This window comes from Sinocyclocheilus anshuiensis, unplaced genomic scaffold (genome assembly GCF_001515605.1).
Source record: "Sinocyclocheilus anshuiensis isolate Anshui unplaced genomic scaffold, SAMN03320099.WGS_v1.1 scaffold249, whole genome shotgun sequence".
In the NCBI taxonomy this organism is placed as follows: domain Eukaryota; kingdom Metazoa; phylum Chordata; class Actinopteri; order Cypriniformes; family Cyprinidae; genus Sinocyclocheilus; species Sinocyclocheilus anshuiensis.
The window spans coordinates 1,316,438-1,330,325 of NW_015540871.1; the positions used below are offsets into that span (position 1 = coordinate 1,316,438).

The 13,888-nt window shown below is 35.6% G+C and overlaps 1 protein-coding gene across 2 annotated transcripts in view; it reads left to right on the plus strand.

The window, feature by feature from the left end:
* The window catches only part of LOC107688120 (syntaxin-binding protein 4-like), a 44,583-nt gene that overhangs the window by 11,180 nt on the left and 19,515 nt on the right, over nucleotides 1–13,888 (plus strand). For both annotated transcript variants that reach the window (XM_016485692.1, XM_016485691.1), the window contains exons 2-6: nucleotides 1,151–1,224; nucleotides 6,038–6,133; nucleotides 8,516–8,585; nucleotides 8,756–8,830; nucleotides 12,483–12,562. In XM_016485692.1, coding sequence (XP_016341178.1) covers nucleotides 1,151–1,224; nucleotides 6,038–6,133; nucleotides 8,516–8,585; nucleotides 8,756–8,830; nucleotides 12,483–12,562 — 395 coding nt within the window. The remainder of the gene's footprint in view (nucleotides 1–1,150; nucleotides 1,225–6,037; nucleotides 6,134–8,515; nucleotides 8,586–8,755; nucleotides 8,831–12,482; nucleotides 12,563–13,888) is intronic.

Below are 13,888 nucleotides of genomic sequence, written 5' to 3' on the forward strand. Positions count from 1 at the left end.
TGAACTCTCAGAAACCCCTTTTTTTTTTTTTTTTTTTTTAAATTTCTTATTAGAATAAAATAACCATGATTAGTCCTAGGATTCTGACCCGTTTTTGAATAAAAATAATATAACATTCTTTTTGATTGCATTAAACATATTTAATTCATATATTTGAATTAATGCATTAACCATTTCATTAATATCAGAAGTTGCTAGGTTAACTTTAACAGCCCTAATATATATATATATATACAGTGGGTACGGAAAGTATTCAGACCCCCTTAAATTTTTCACTCTTTGTCATATTGCAGCCATTTGCTAAAATCATTTAAGTTAATTTTTTTTCCTCATTAATGTACACACAGCACCCCATCTGAATACTTTCCGTACCCACTGTATATATATATGATTTCCGCTGACTCCCTACTATTTTAAAAGTCTATTTTAGAGGGGACTGTGCTGGGGACAGTGGACACTCTTTGTTACGTAACTCTTGTGAAGCATGTTTAGCTTGAATTGAAGCCTCAGATGAAGTCTTAGGTTCAGACAATCTGAAGTACAATTTCAAGGACATTGCAGTGAGCCTGCAGGAAAGGCTGGATTGTGGTGGAAGCATGTGCTGGTAAGTCACAACAAAATACCCTAAGAATGTCAGAGACTTCATTATATTCATTCCTACAACTGCATGAAAACAGTGTTTCCACTGCCAAAAGAATTGGGTTCTTTAATGAATTCATTTTACTTAATGACTTGAGTAGCGAAGTAAAACATGATCTCAAAAATCAGAATCACACACAGATTCTGAGTTCATGAGAAAAAGAGTCCATTTTAGGAGCCTGTACAAAGCAGGACATTCATGCTAAATAATTTATTCTGACTCCCCACTGGAAAGAACTGGGCTTGATACTAATAACAGTTCACAGGCACAGCGAGTACAGCAAATTCACCCCACACATAAACTCACAGTGTATCTTTTTTTTTATTTTTATGTTTTTACAATATTCAGAATTGAGTCACCGGCTTCAAATTTAACTGAATTTAGAAAAACAACAAAAAATGATAGGACCTTGTTTATTTCTATGAATCAAACAAGTCTCACTATGTTACTGCATTGTTTTTGCATGTTTTAACATGGATGAAATGCTGCTTTTTTCTTTGTCCTGCACAGGACACTGATGGGTCCGTATGGAGTAGATCGAGCAGTGCATTCTATGGAGTTTACAGACTGTGAGAATGGATTAGGTAAGTGCCTCATAACATATTAATTTCATTGTACATTTGTGTGTTTGTATAATTTACCAAAGATTCCATCAGATCTTCTATCACAGTGGTTCTCAAACGTTTTACAGCGGCATACCCCCTGGGGCATTTAACATTCTTCTGCGTACCCCCTCTCTTCCACTTAGACCACAGTCACACCTTTTCTATTAAAGGACAATATTTGCCCCCTTAAATTGATTTACAGGTGCATTTTTTACCTTTATAGAGGCAAATATTTTCTATTCTTATTAATTGTATGTCATGTTTTATATCATATTCTTAACATTCCATTAAGTGTATTATTAATATAATAAATAAAGCAATAAATGATGGCAAATCAAAGTGATACTTGTAGATTTAAAAATAAAACTGCCATAGATGGCGGCAAGTCGCTGTCTTAATGAGCCAGGCATTGCGTCATTCATTCAGTAACGAAACAAAATGCTGTAGTTATGAATTGGTTATTAATCACTGACTCTCCAAATCATTCAAAGCATCAGATTCATTCACTAATGAAACACCGCTGTATGTTGCCTGGAGATGCACACCAGATGATATTTCGTTGGAACTATTATTTCATTGCAAAATAGAACAAACATGACATTATTCTTCTTCATGCTATTAAGTGCAGATCTACTTTAAAGATACACTGAACATCAGCCCCTGATTTTCCTGATTTTACATTAAAAGCGGCATTTTGCTTGTCAGAAATACATGTTCTTGTAGATTTAAAAATAAAACTGCCATAGATGGCGGCAAGTCGCTGTCTTAATGAGCCAGGCATTGCGTCATTCATTCAGTAACGAAACAAAATGCTGTAGTTATGAATTGGTTATTAATCACTGACTCTCCAAATCATTCAAAGCATCAGATTCATTCACTAATGAAACACCGCTGTATGTTGCCTGGAGATGCACACCAGATGATATTTCGTTGGAACTATTATTTCATTGCAAAATAGAACAAACATGACATTATTCTGTTTAAAATGTAGGCTACATTTAAAATGTAAAATGTTCACTTAATATTACCTTTTTTGTTGAACTGTTGTAAAAATTAATGCCACATTTGCCATCATTTGGATATTCAGGGAAATTTGCATTCTTGCTCGTATCTTAAACATGAAAACAGTAACACGCACAGAGTGTGTCTGTATCGAAGAGAGTTTAAATCGATCTCAGTCCATGTCAATATTTGTTCTTCATGCTATTAAGTGCAGATCTACTTTAAAGATACACTGAACATCAGCCCCTGATTTTCCTGATTTTACATTAAAAGCGGCATTTTGCTTGTCAGAAATACATGTTCGGTTTTAATGTTACTTTAAGTTGGGGTAGAATTAAATGAATGCCAAAACTCTGAATTTTGTTCGCGTACCCCCCTCCGTCATCTCACGTACCCCAGTTTGAGAACCACTGTTCTATCAGAACACTCTGTCTTCAATCTTTGCAGACCACTCTAGAATCATATTTTTTAATAAATGCTCTCATAGAAGGGTGCGGATTGAGACTGACTGAAGGGTAAATAAGAATTACTCAAGACATAAGAAAGGTATGGAGCAGCACATCTTCTAGTCGATTTTAATGAGGCCTGTTGTACAGCACGCGTCTCTGATCTCTAATGGCCATGGGGAAGTGAAATAAGGTGTATGGTGGAGTCTTGGAGCGAAGCGATGGGATAGGTTTAGGGTATGGTTGATTTCCAGTCTTTCAAGTCTTGCGCTGTCTTTGTTATATTTATTCTGCAGCCTGATCTCCCTCTTCACAATAGATCAAAAACATTATTTGAAGGCAGCTCTAAGCTCCTTAAACCTGTCCTTCTTACATCACAACTTGCACAGTCAACAATCCATTGTGTTACAAGACGATTCTGTTTTAGGAGACATTTTCATGAATACAGACTCAGGAAGTGGTACTCTGGATAAAAACAGCACCGATAAATGAAATATTTTACAACACATATTTGCAGCGCTATGATGTACAGACTTAAGTGTGACACTGTGATAAGCATTCAAGGGTTTTTCCAGGACACAGTCCTTACTTTGCATTTATTTTTGAGTTATATGAAATTTTTTGAGTTTGAATTTAGTTCAGAACACACTTTGAGGGTAACCGGGTTGCTGTTCTTCTCATTAAAGTGTTTTCAAGATTTATCTTGAAGTGAATCTATTAATGTGCAATGCCAGCTCAAAACTCAATTAGTGCCAATACATTGTCTGTCTATTAATACCAGATAAGCCTGAAGCAAAAAGAAGATATTTATTATTCCATGAGTGTGACTAAACTGTGTGACCACATCAAGGGAAGTGTCTTTTCTTTTAGCATGTATTATGCTTCTGAACTGCCTGCAAATGAATCTTCCACAGGTTTGGGTACACTCTCAGAAAAAAAGGAACAAAAGCTGTCACTGGGGCAGTACCTTTTCAAAAGGTACAGTTTTGTACCTTTTAGGTACTAATACACTTTAGGCACTAATATGTACCTTTAAGGTACCAATATGGACTGTTTAGGTACAAAGGTGTGCCTTTTGAAAAGGTACCGCCCCAGTGACAGATTTTGTACCTTTTTTTCTGAGAGTGTATGAAAGATGCTCATCTCATTAAAGGCTTTCATGTTTTGTTGGCATCAAAGCTCGTTCCTGTTGATTCAACAATTAATGGCCTGACAACATTGATTTGCAGTTACTCTCTCAAATAAGGGATCTTCACATTGGCATCTAGGCAATGAATTTATTCAATATTATTTTTTTTAGATGAGCCATAAGTTTATCTATTTTTTATTACGTTATTGATCTTACTGTGAACAAATTCGTTTATGCATATGCTGGTTTCTTGACCACATACCTGGTTCTTTGGGTGATTTCTCTCTGTCAACGTATTTCGGGCATCTCCAATCATTTCGCCTGCTTAAAACCCGCCACTTTCTTACAGTCAACCTCAAGCTCACATTCAAATCTTCCTCCGTCCAGTCAATAACCGATGCATAGAACCAAGTCCCCGCCCTTCCGTTTCACTCGGACGTAAGACACGATACGGAAGAAAAGCTCTGTCGCTACTTCCTTTTTATCACAACTCAATATTTTTGTTTATGTTGTGCTGGACTCGTCTTGTTTTTAAAACAGCACCTAGTGGTGTGGATGCAGCATTGTGCAAAAGCTTGATGGCATTCTAAAAATGTGCTATTTGCCGTCAGACGCAGTTAATTTATTCTGTGAGAGAAAGTTTTCAGTGTAGAGAGGTTATTGAGATAAAGTGGATTGTTTTTAGCAGGTCATGTGATCACAACATGGCAGTCTCCATGAGACGACCTGCTTCACGTGCAATATGTGAGTTTTTATTAGGCTACTGGTATGACTGAAGTCTTCATCTCATGTGAGTGCACATGATTTTAAAATGTATTTCAAAGGTACTGTTCATTTTGGTCGATGTAAAACTTTCTTTAAAGATACCTTTAACCTCAGTACCTTTAACCTCAGTGAAGTGAAACAGGTTTGTGTGTTTAACGAACTTAGTAATCGATTCAGTGCAGCACAGAGTTTACATCACTGCTGGAAGATCATTCTGTCACCAGGGAGATTTACAGAAGCTTTACGGAGTTGCTGTGGCCCCCTGAAATCCAGTAAACTCATTTCACTCTACTTGATGACGTCAGGGGGATGCAAATCTCACGGCAAATACCTGAAGCTCTGAAAGTCCTATGTGTGTAATACTTAAAAGTAATACTGACCCAAGTCAGCTGTAAATACTTTAGCGAGACTCAATTGAACATAAGCTGTTTAAGTCCTCTATTATCAGACCTTAAATCAGACACAAATGGGAACACACCTTCAGCAGCTGGGGTGCAGTATTTATCATATTTACATTAGGATTAGTTTCCTTACCAAAGTGACAAATAATATAATGTACAATACCGTTCAAAGGTTTTAGGGTAAAGTAAAAACAGTATTGTAGAGTATTATTAGAATTTAAAATAATAACTGTTTTCTATTTTAATATAATTTAAAACATCATTTATTCCTGTGATGGTAAAGCTGAATTTTCAGCAGTCATTACTCCATTCTTCAGTGTCACATGATCCTTCAGAAATTAATCTAATATGCTGATTTGATGCTCAAGAAATGTTTCGTATTATTATCAATGTTGAAAACAGTTGTGCTGCTTAATTCTTTTGTGGAAACCATGTATTTAGGATTTTTATTATGAATAGAATGTTCAAAACAATTGCATTTATTAGAAATAGAAATCTTTAGTAACATTATAAATATTTTTACTGTCACTTTTGATCAATTGTCTTTTTTTTTATCATACTGACCCCCATTATGAACTTTTGAATGATAGTGTATGTTACAATCTACACACAGCACAAAGTACATTAAATGCTGAATGTTTTTTTAACTATTAAAACGGCTTTGGGTTTCTAAATAGGAACAAATGAGAGTTAAAGCTCTTTCAGCAAGCATCAGGTAAAGCTGTCTATTGTTCATGGTAAACATCATAAGTCTGCTTTATCTCCTCTTGTTTAGATGAATCACAGTCTGTTTTGTCAGAAAACAATAGTGAATGTTCAGATCTCTCATTTCACAGTCACCTGTGATCTAATTGTCAGTGCATACTGGCAATGTAGTGGCATTCATTTGGCAATGAAATTAGTCATGCAGCCTGTTGTAAAGAACTGCGATATGATTTCTGTGTTTTGCTTACATTTATTTGACTGAAAAATACAATATCAACAACTAAACAAAAGCATGGAAGAATAATATTTTACTTTGAGTGATGCATGCTTTGTCTCTTCTTAAGGAATCAAAGTGATCGGTGGTGTGAAAGAACTAACAGGAGAGGAATATGGCGTTTATGTGAAGAGGATCTTACCTGGTGGCCTTGCTTCCAGTGATGGTAAGTTTTCTAAAAAAAAATGTTTTTATCACAGTTTGCCTTAACATTTGTCCAGGTGGTCTCCTAAAACATCAATTTATGTAAACATCAATTTATAGTCTCTCAGACACTGCCGAAAAAGATATAGCTCAGACAAATGTGAATTTCCATGCTGGTCCAGGCTAGTTTATGCTGGTTTGGTGCTGGTCTAGCTAGACTAACAAAATCACATTGTTACCAGCAAAACGTAGCTGATGAGGCTAGTCATCCAGCATGGGAAGTTGAAATCTGATCTGAGCAGTGAGTTTAATTCAATTGCTTTGATCCACATTATATTCAACAGTTTTTGCTAATAAACAAAATGAATCAATCTTGTTATTATCAATCAAAGCATCTACTGTATTAGAGATACACTTTTTATTTACACTGAAATCTGTTAATATAGCCACATATACTGTATATATAATGTATAATAGCCACATAAATTGAACCTGAGAAATTTAAACACAAATTGAGAAAGGAAACTGTGTCAGTGCAGCTGTTTACATTTCTGCAATACAGATTGTCTGTCTCACTGCGTATACCTCTGCTTAAGTCTCTCACGTGTGAGGTGGAGTTTAGCGTCATCCCTGTGCTTAGAGTTAATGCCCCTGACAGACTGGAATTAGAGTCTGCCTCCCATTCTGCTGCTGCCGAGCACGGGGTATACAGGAGCTTGTATGGGCACATGCGCTCTGAGGGGGCTTTGCTTGTTTTTAGCCCCGCTCTCAGCTCACCATTCAGAGAAATCAGCAAGCTTCCTGGCTGATTTCTTTGGTTTGGTGGAAAGACAAATCACAGTACCTATAATCCAGGTTGTCTGTAAAATCTGACACTGGAAAGGTGATATTTGGCTGAAGTGAAGTGAGTAGGACATAGGTGACCCCTTTGAGAATTTACAGCTTGTTCCTTTCCGGATTTGATTTGTTCTGATAAGATATCTCTGAAGTGATGGTAGAAGGGGTCGAGAAGATGTTGTTGTTAATATGCTTTACAGGAAAAAAAAAGATTGAGGGCTGTATGCTGTCTCTTCTACTGCTACAGTTTACTAAAACACATGAGGAGTCGCTAAATTATGTCAAAAGCATTGCAGTTCACATCACAGTAACCTTGCAATTACCTTAGCATGACAAAAATATCTATTACATCTATTTAGGTTATCAGCATTAGCTCTTTATGTTCTCAGTTCTTAAATTCTTCATTTTTGACTTCTTTAATGTACTACAGACTACAGATGTAATGACTATATATATTACTGTTCAACAGTTTGGGGTTGGTAAGATCTTTTAAATGCTGTTGATAGAGGCCTTTTATGCTCACCAAGGCTGCATTTATTTAATTTATAAAATTAAAAAATCAAATAGCAAAAGAAAAACTCTGTGATAGTGTTTTCATGACTTTCAAAAAAAGGAAAAAAAATAGAGACTGATAACGGCAGTCAGTAGTGAGAACAATGTCAAATTTACAGTCACTCCCATAGACGCTGTATTAGAAACATCCTCGCATTAGCGTTAATTAGTTGTTTGAAATTTGATGCAAATGTAATATAATACACAGTATAGTGTTATAAATGTACATACATTAAAAAAAAAATGAAAATACAAAAAACTTTGGAGGATTTACAATGCTGATGACTGTTGAAACGCATCATCACAGTCTTGTGAAAAGGGTCTGTTGTGAAATATTGTTACAATTTAAAATAACCATTTTCATATATGAAACATACAACATATTTTACATTTTTACAAAATGTAATTTATTCCTATGATGGCAAAGTTGAATTTTTTAGCAGTCATTACTCCAGTCTTCAGTGTCACATGATCCTTCAGAAATCATTTTAATATGTTTATTTCTTATTATTTTCAATGTTGAAAAGCAGTTGTGCTGTTTAATATTTTTTTTGGAACCATGATAAATTTAATGCATCCTTGCTGAATAAAAGTATTAATTTCTTTTGAAAAAAATCTGACTGGCCCACTGAACTTTTGAATGGTAGTCTGTCTTTACATGGCAAAAAGTATTAAGAATAATATGGAACGGTACATTCACGTGGGGCGTCGGCGTCAAAGCTTGACGTAGGGTGTCAGAAGCTTGGTGCTGACGCGACTGTCATAGTGACAACGTTGGCACTTGAAAAGTTGAAAGTTTTTGAACTTCTGCCGTGAGCAACGCCAATCCACAATTCAATTCGGCAATGCATGACGTCACCCATTCAAAGTAAATGAGAAGTGTTAACGTCGATGCCCTGTGTGAATGCACCGTAAAGAATACTATGTAGTATGTAATAGTAATATATTTGTCAAGTCATTTCATGGGTTTTTATTTATGGTCTTTATGGTTTTTATTTTATTAATGCTTTATTAGGAAACTTGCAGCCTGGAGACCAGATCTTAGAGGTGAATGGTGAAAGCTTGATTGGTGTGACAAGTGAACGGTACATACCTTGCTCTCTTGGTGTTTTTTTTTCCATTTTTTCTGTTTAATTAATTTTTCTATTTTGCTTGTATGAACTCTGTGATGACTTTCTACCTGCAAAATTAGCCACTTGTCATTCTTTTATCACCTTTAAAACACTTAATGTTTGATATTGTTGTTTGATTGCAGAGCGGTGGACATTCTTAGAGCAGCATCCTCAACCAATCACATGTGCCTTCTCATAGCCAGAGATGAGGAAGCCAGGTAAGCCACTGATCTATCCATTATAACACCATCCCTGAAGATCACAAACGTCATTTCAATTCAGACATTAAAAATTGTTGATTTTAAAAGCAGCTTCCAAAGGGAAAAAAAAACATTTGAACATTAAATTATCAAAGCACATTGAGCACAATAGCCACAATTATAAAATATACACTACCGTTCAAAAGTTTGGGGTCAGCAACATTTTTTTTTTAAAGAAATTAATACATTTATTCAGCAAGGATGCTGTTATGAGCAGCAAATCAGCATATTAGAATGATTTCTGAAGGATTATGTGGCACTGAAGACTGGAGTAATGGCTGATGTCAGCTTTGTCATCACAGGAATAAATTACATTTTAAAATAAAAAATGAAAAACAGTTATTTTAAATTGTAAAAAAAAATAATATTTACCAATATTACTGTTTTTACTGTATTTTGGTTCAAATAAATTCAGGCTTGGTGAGCAATTATGTGGCACTGGAGTAATGGCTGATGTCAGCTTTGTCATCACAGGAATAAATTACATTTTAAAATAAAAAATGAAAAACAGTTATTTTAAATTGTAAAAAAAAATAATATTTACCAATATTACTGTTTTTACTGTATTTTGGTTCAAATAAATTCAGGCTTGGTGAGCATGAGAGACTTCTTTCAAAAACATTAAAAAATCAGACAGACCCCATACTGTTGAACAGTAGTAGTGCGTGTATGTTAAAAATATTTACAAATTAATAATTAAAATTCATAATTATTTAAAAAATAATTATTACTAAAGATTTAACCTTTTAAGCAAACCAAAGAGTTGTTTGTTGCTTTTTTTTGTCTGACTCTACTGCATATAGTCCCTTTCATTGCCAGCCTGCCACAGTGACATTTAACCAACACTTGTTATCACTTAAACTCTCTCATCCACTGATAGTGATCTGTGGATGTCTGACCTGAGTATCTTTCATTTGAATGTCCACCCCTTAGAAGACAAGTTAAATAATTCAGTGAAAGATGAATAATTGTGTTCATAAACTAGATCTGACTGAGTATTGGCAGTGCATGTGAGTCTCTTGGCGTGCTATTCAAAGACAAGCTTTGGGCCCGCAGTGCTCCCATACTGCCTCTCTCCACTGTTAACTTCACTCACTAGAAAAAAACTATCAATGGAAAAACTACATTCCTGCTCATGGAAATGCTAGTGACTTTTTAACTCTTTAAAACTTTAGTTAAATTAGGTCTATTGTTTTTTAAGTAATGAGCAATATTTATTTTTCAGGCATAAGCATTTATAATTCTCTCATTTTCCATTTTTCATGTAAATGTGAAATGTGAAATTTTTCCTATTCTAGTTTAATATACACAGACAATTATAAGGAAGCCATTCACAGGTTGATTTCCTGAAGAAACTAAAACACCATGATTCTGGACACTTTATAAACAATATTTTCATTTATTTGAAATAGAAATCTTTGGTAACATTATAACAGCTTTAACTGTCACTTTTTATCTATCTAATGCATCTTTGATGAATAAAAGTATACATTTCTTAAGGAAAACTACGCTGCCCTCAAACTTGATTATAATATTGTATATCCTTAGTGTATGTAATAATGCTTGTTCATTTCCCTTATTTTTACATTTTGCCCTAATCTGTAATGCTCACAACTAACTACTAAATTAACAGTTAAATGTAACCTTTAGCAAATCTCAAAATGAATATCCATTTTTCATACTGTACACTGTACAAATTTATTTTTAGAAGTTGTAAATAAAACAAAAAAGTATGTTTTACAAGAAAATACTATTTCAGTCTTTTCAAATGTTCATGTTTAATTCAATGTGATACCTCCCATTTCTTTGCAAATATTTGTGAAATCAAATAGCAATTTCTGAGTGAAAATTGTTTCTACATAATTTTTTTCAGTATACATTATAATGTTGTGATCCCTAAATTCACGTTTTATTTATTTATTTAGACAGAATAGTGCAATAACACCTGTTCATGCAGCATCTAGTTCAAATGAGCGAGTAAGCCGCTAGAATAAAAGGATATTCCAGAGTTTGGTACACATCAGACATATATTATGCAGAATCCCAGATGTGTTTAGGGTAAGAATCAGTGGCATGGCCGCAGTGCACTTTTGAACTTTATATACGGACATACTGGCAGGAGATTCAGTCCCATGGGTCTGGACTGGCAGCAGTTTGCATGAATGAAGGAAGAACCCTGCATTGCGTGCATGGAGATATGGAGGGAGCGAGAGTGAGGGAGAATGAGAACAGACTCACAGTTTAAGCCATGATGAGATGAGTCCTTGCGTCTCCATGCTTTAATCTGCGTTCTGCCCTTAACCAATGCGCATTGAAGGGATTATGCCTCTGCCTCCATGCACAGACCTCCGCTGCCTTCACCCGCATATCAACAACCTGGAAGTCTTCAGGGACTGAAAGACTCAGCGCAGCATTTCTGGGCTTTTTGTTTGTGTGTATTTTTGAGGAAGATGGTTTAGAATGTGTATGTATCGAGACAATGCTCAAGCCTTTTAGAGTCAGCTCCTTACCATATGCATCACAACCTTGTCTGACCTCCCTCCCTTTAATCCGCACTGATAACCCGTCCTGAGGACGGAGAAAAAGGAGGAAAAAGCTCTTTTTACATTGCATCATGTACTCCGAAAGCTGTCACTTTGAGTTCACCTAAATATTTTGGGCTTAGAATAAATATAAATCGGCTCTGGTATGGAGGAACGCAGAGATCTATGGGTCTACAGTAGTTATTGAAGGCTTGGCTGTCCTTATATAGTCTTCTCAACCGTCAAAGTCACTTTGCATTGTAGTTAAAAGAAACAAAGGTCTGCTTAGATTTGCATGTGTCTTTGGAGCCACTCAGGGACACCTGCATGTAGGTAAAGAGGCCAGTGGCCGAGACTGTGCACCAGTGCGTAATGGACACATGTCCATAACTGAATATGGTTTGAGTCCAGTGACAGGACATTTCTGTTGACCTATATTTGACACTCAAGTGGTGTCTAGGGGAAAATGGACTGAGATGGAGGGGAATATTTAAATAGACTTTAGATGGTGCCCAGCCCAACTAAAGGGAACTAAAGGGAACTCAGCATGTTTATTTTTACTCAGTAGACTGATCACGAAATCCATTGACATTGCTTTATATTTCAGTAACAGTACAATGATTTGGTAGGACCAGTTGTTTTCCAGCAATATATGACAACTATACATTCATAAACACACATTTACTGGAAAAGCTGATTATATAAATCTTCAATCTTCAGTTATTATTCCAAATTATGTTTTTTATCATTTTTCATGATTTTTAATTTATTTTAAGCTTTTATGAAAATATTCTGCCATATATATAAGATATATATGTATTCAGGTCTCTAGAGGGTCATATCTGCTTAGAGGATATTTGGATTGTGTATATAACATTCCTGAGTCCTTCACAAATGAATTAACTGACATGATATTATTTTGGAATAGTGCAAGCTATTCTTACATAATCTGAGCGCAGTAAGAACCGTTATGTCATTTAGGTGTCTAAAGGTATTTGTTTTTTGATTTTTTGTATGATGTTATTGAAGGTTTACATTTTTTCTTGGTTGGTTACCTTATTGTTATTTCCTCTTTTGTCTTTGTGTAGGCAAGAATTTGCAGAGCTCCTTGAAAAATATGGCTCAAACGGCAGCACAGTTTCTACCAGGAATTCACCCATTCAGCATAGTACGTTTCTATTTTTCAGTCATTGTCTAGTTTATAGTAGACGAAATATACACATTTTAAATAGTATTGCCTTCTGTAAATTCTTTCATTTCTGTGCTCAGGTGTACTAGAATGTCTCTTTCCTAACCTCACTACTTCCCTGACATAACAAAGGTTATGAAATGCTGATTCATGCAATATGATCCTCACAACTGGCTAACAAACAGGAGGAGGAGAGGGAGAAAGCTCTTCATCACCATCTCTTTTTAATGTCTACAGTTTTACTCTTTCTCAAATATGAATGTAAAACAATATACATAAATACAAACTGTGTTTTCAAAAAGCAATCTCTTTTTTAGGACTCAAGTCAATTATAATTATAATGTTTAGGGGAGAAACAAATCAGCCCTTGAAAATGGCTTAAGACAGCGCATTTGTCTATTATGCAATTCTGAACATCTGTTTCTGCTGGAGGAAAGACACTCCACAGAAAAAGCTGTTGAGAACAGAGCGTGTGCTTATGCACTGGCTGCTCAGTCTGATCCCTGCTCTCCCCTCAGTGTAGAATATTCTAATGATGTAACTTGCTTTAAGCACAGCAAATAGTTTCATTTGAGTCTTTAATTTAAAAGTGCAAATGAGACAGAGCTTTGGTCCGAAGTATTCGTCTGGACATTTTCTTTGACAATACCACAAACTTCAGTTTGCAAACTTTAAACTCAGTACTTTTTATGAACATGACAGCTTCTCTTGATTTCAGCACACCGTTTTATATACACTACCGTTCAATAGGGATACTGAGCTCCTGTACTCGTACTCGTACTCGTACTCGTTAAAATGCCCCGATACCAAACGCCGATACCACACAGCATGTGATAAGTGCCATATTCAGACAAAGAAACACCAACAACAGAACAACAGACAGCAGAATGGAGTTATTAGAGATTAAGGATGTCTACGAAGTATATGTATGCAATGAATATAATGTTAAACATTCAGTATTAATGCCTGTATAGCTGATGTGCGCGAGCTGATAAACAAAGCACGCTGAGTGGATTGAGCGCGCGATGGGAGGGAGAGAGAGAGAGCGCGCACTTCTGTTGTGTGATCTTTGATGTTCACTCACTTAGCACGCATCATTTGGATTAAAACTAAATCGTAAAAATAAGACCATTTATAGTGGCATTCACTATAAACAAAATTTATTTTCAATCTTAGGCATACACAACTTTCAGGCGAAAGTGAATCTAGCAGCCTGTGTGAAATGCGCTAGGCTGTACTGTACTTGTCCCTCTCATTCTGCACCAGTACAAATACGTGCACGCGTTGCGCGTGTTTTGCTTGCTT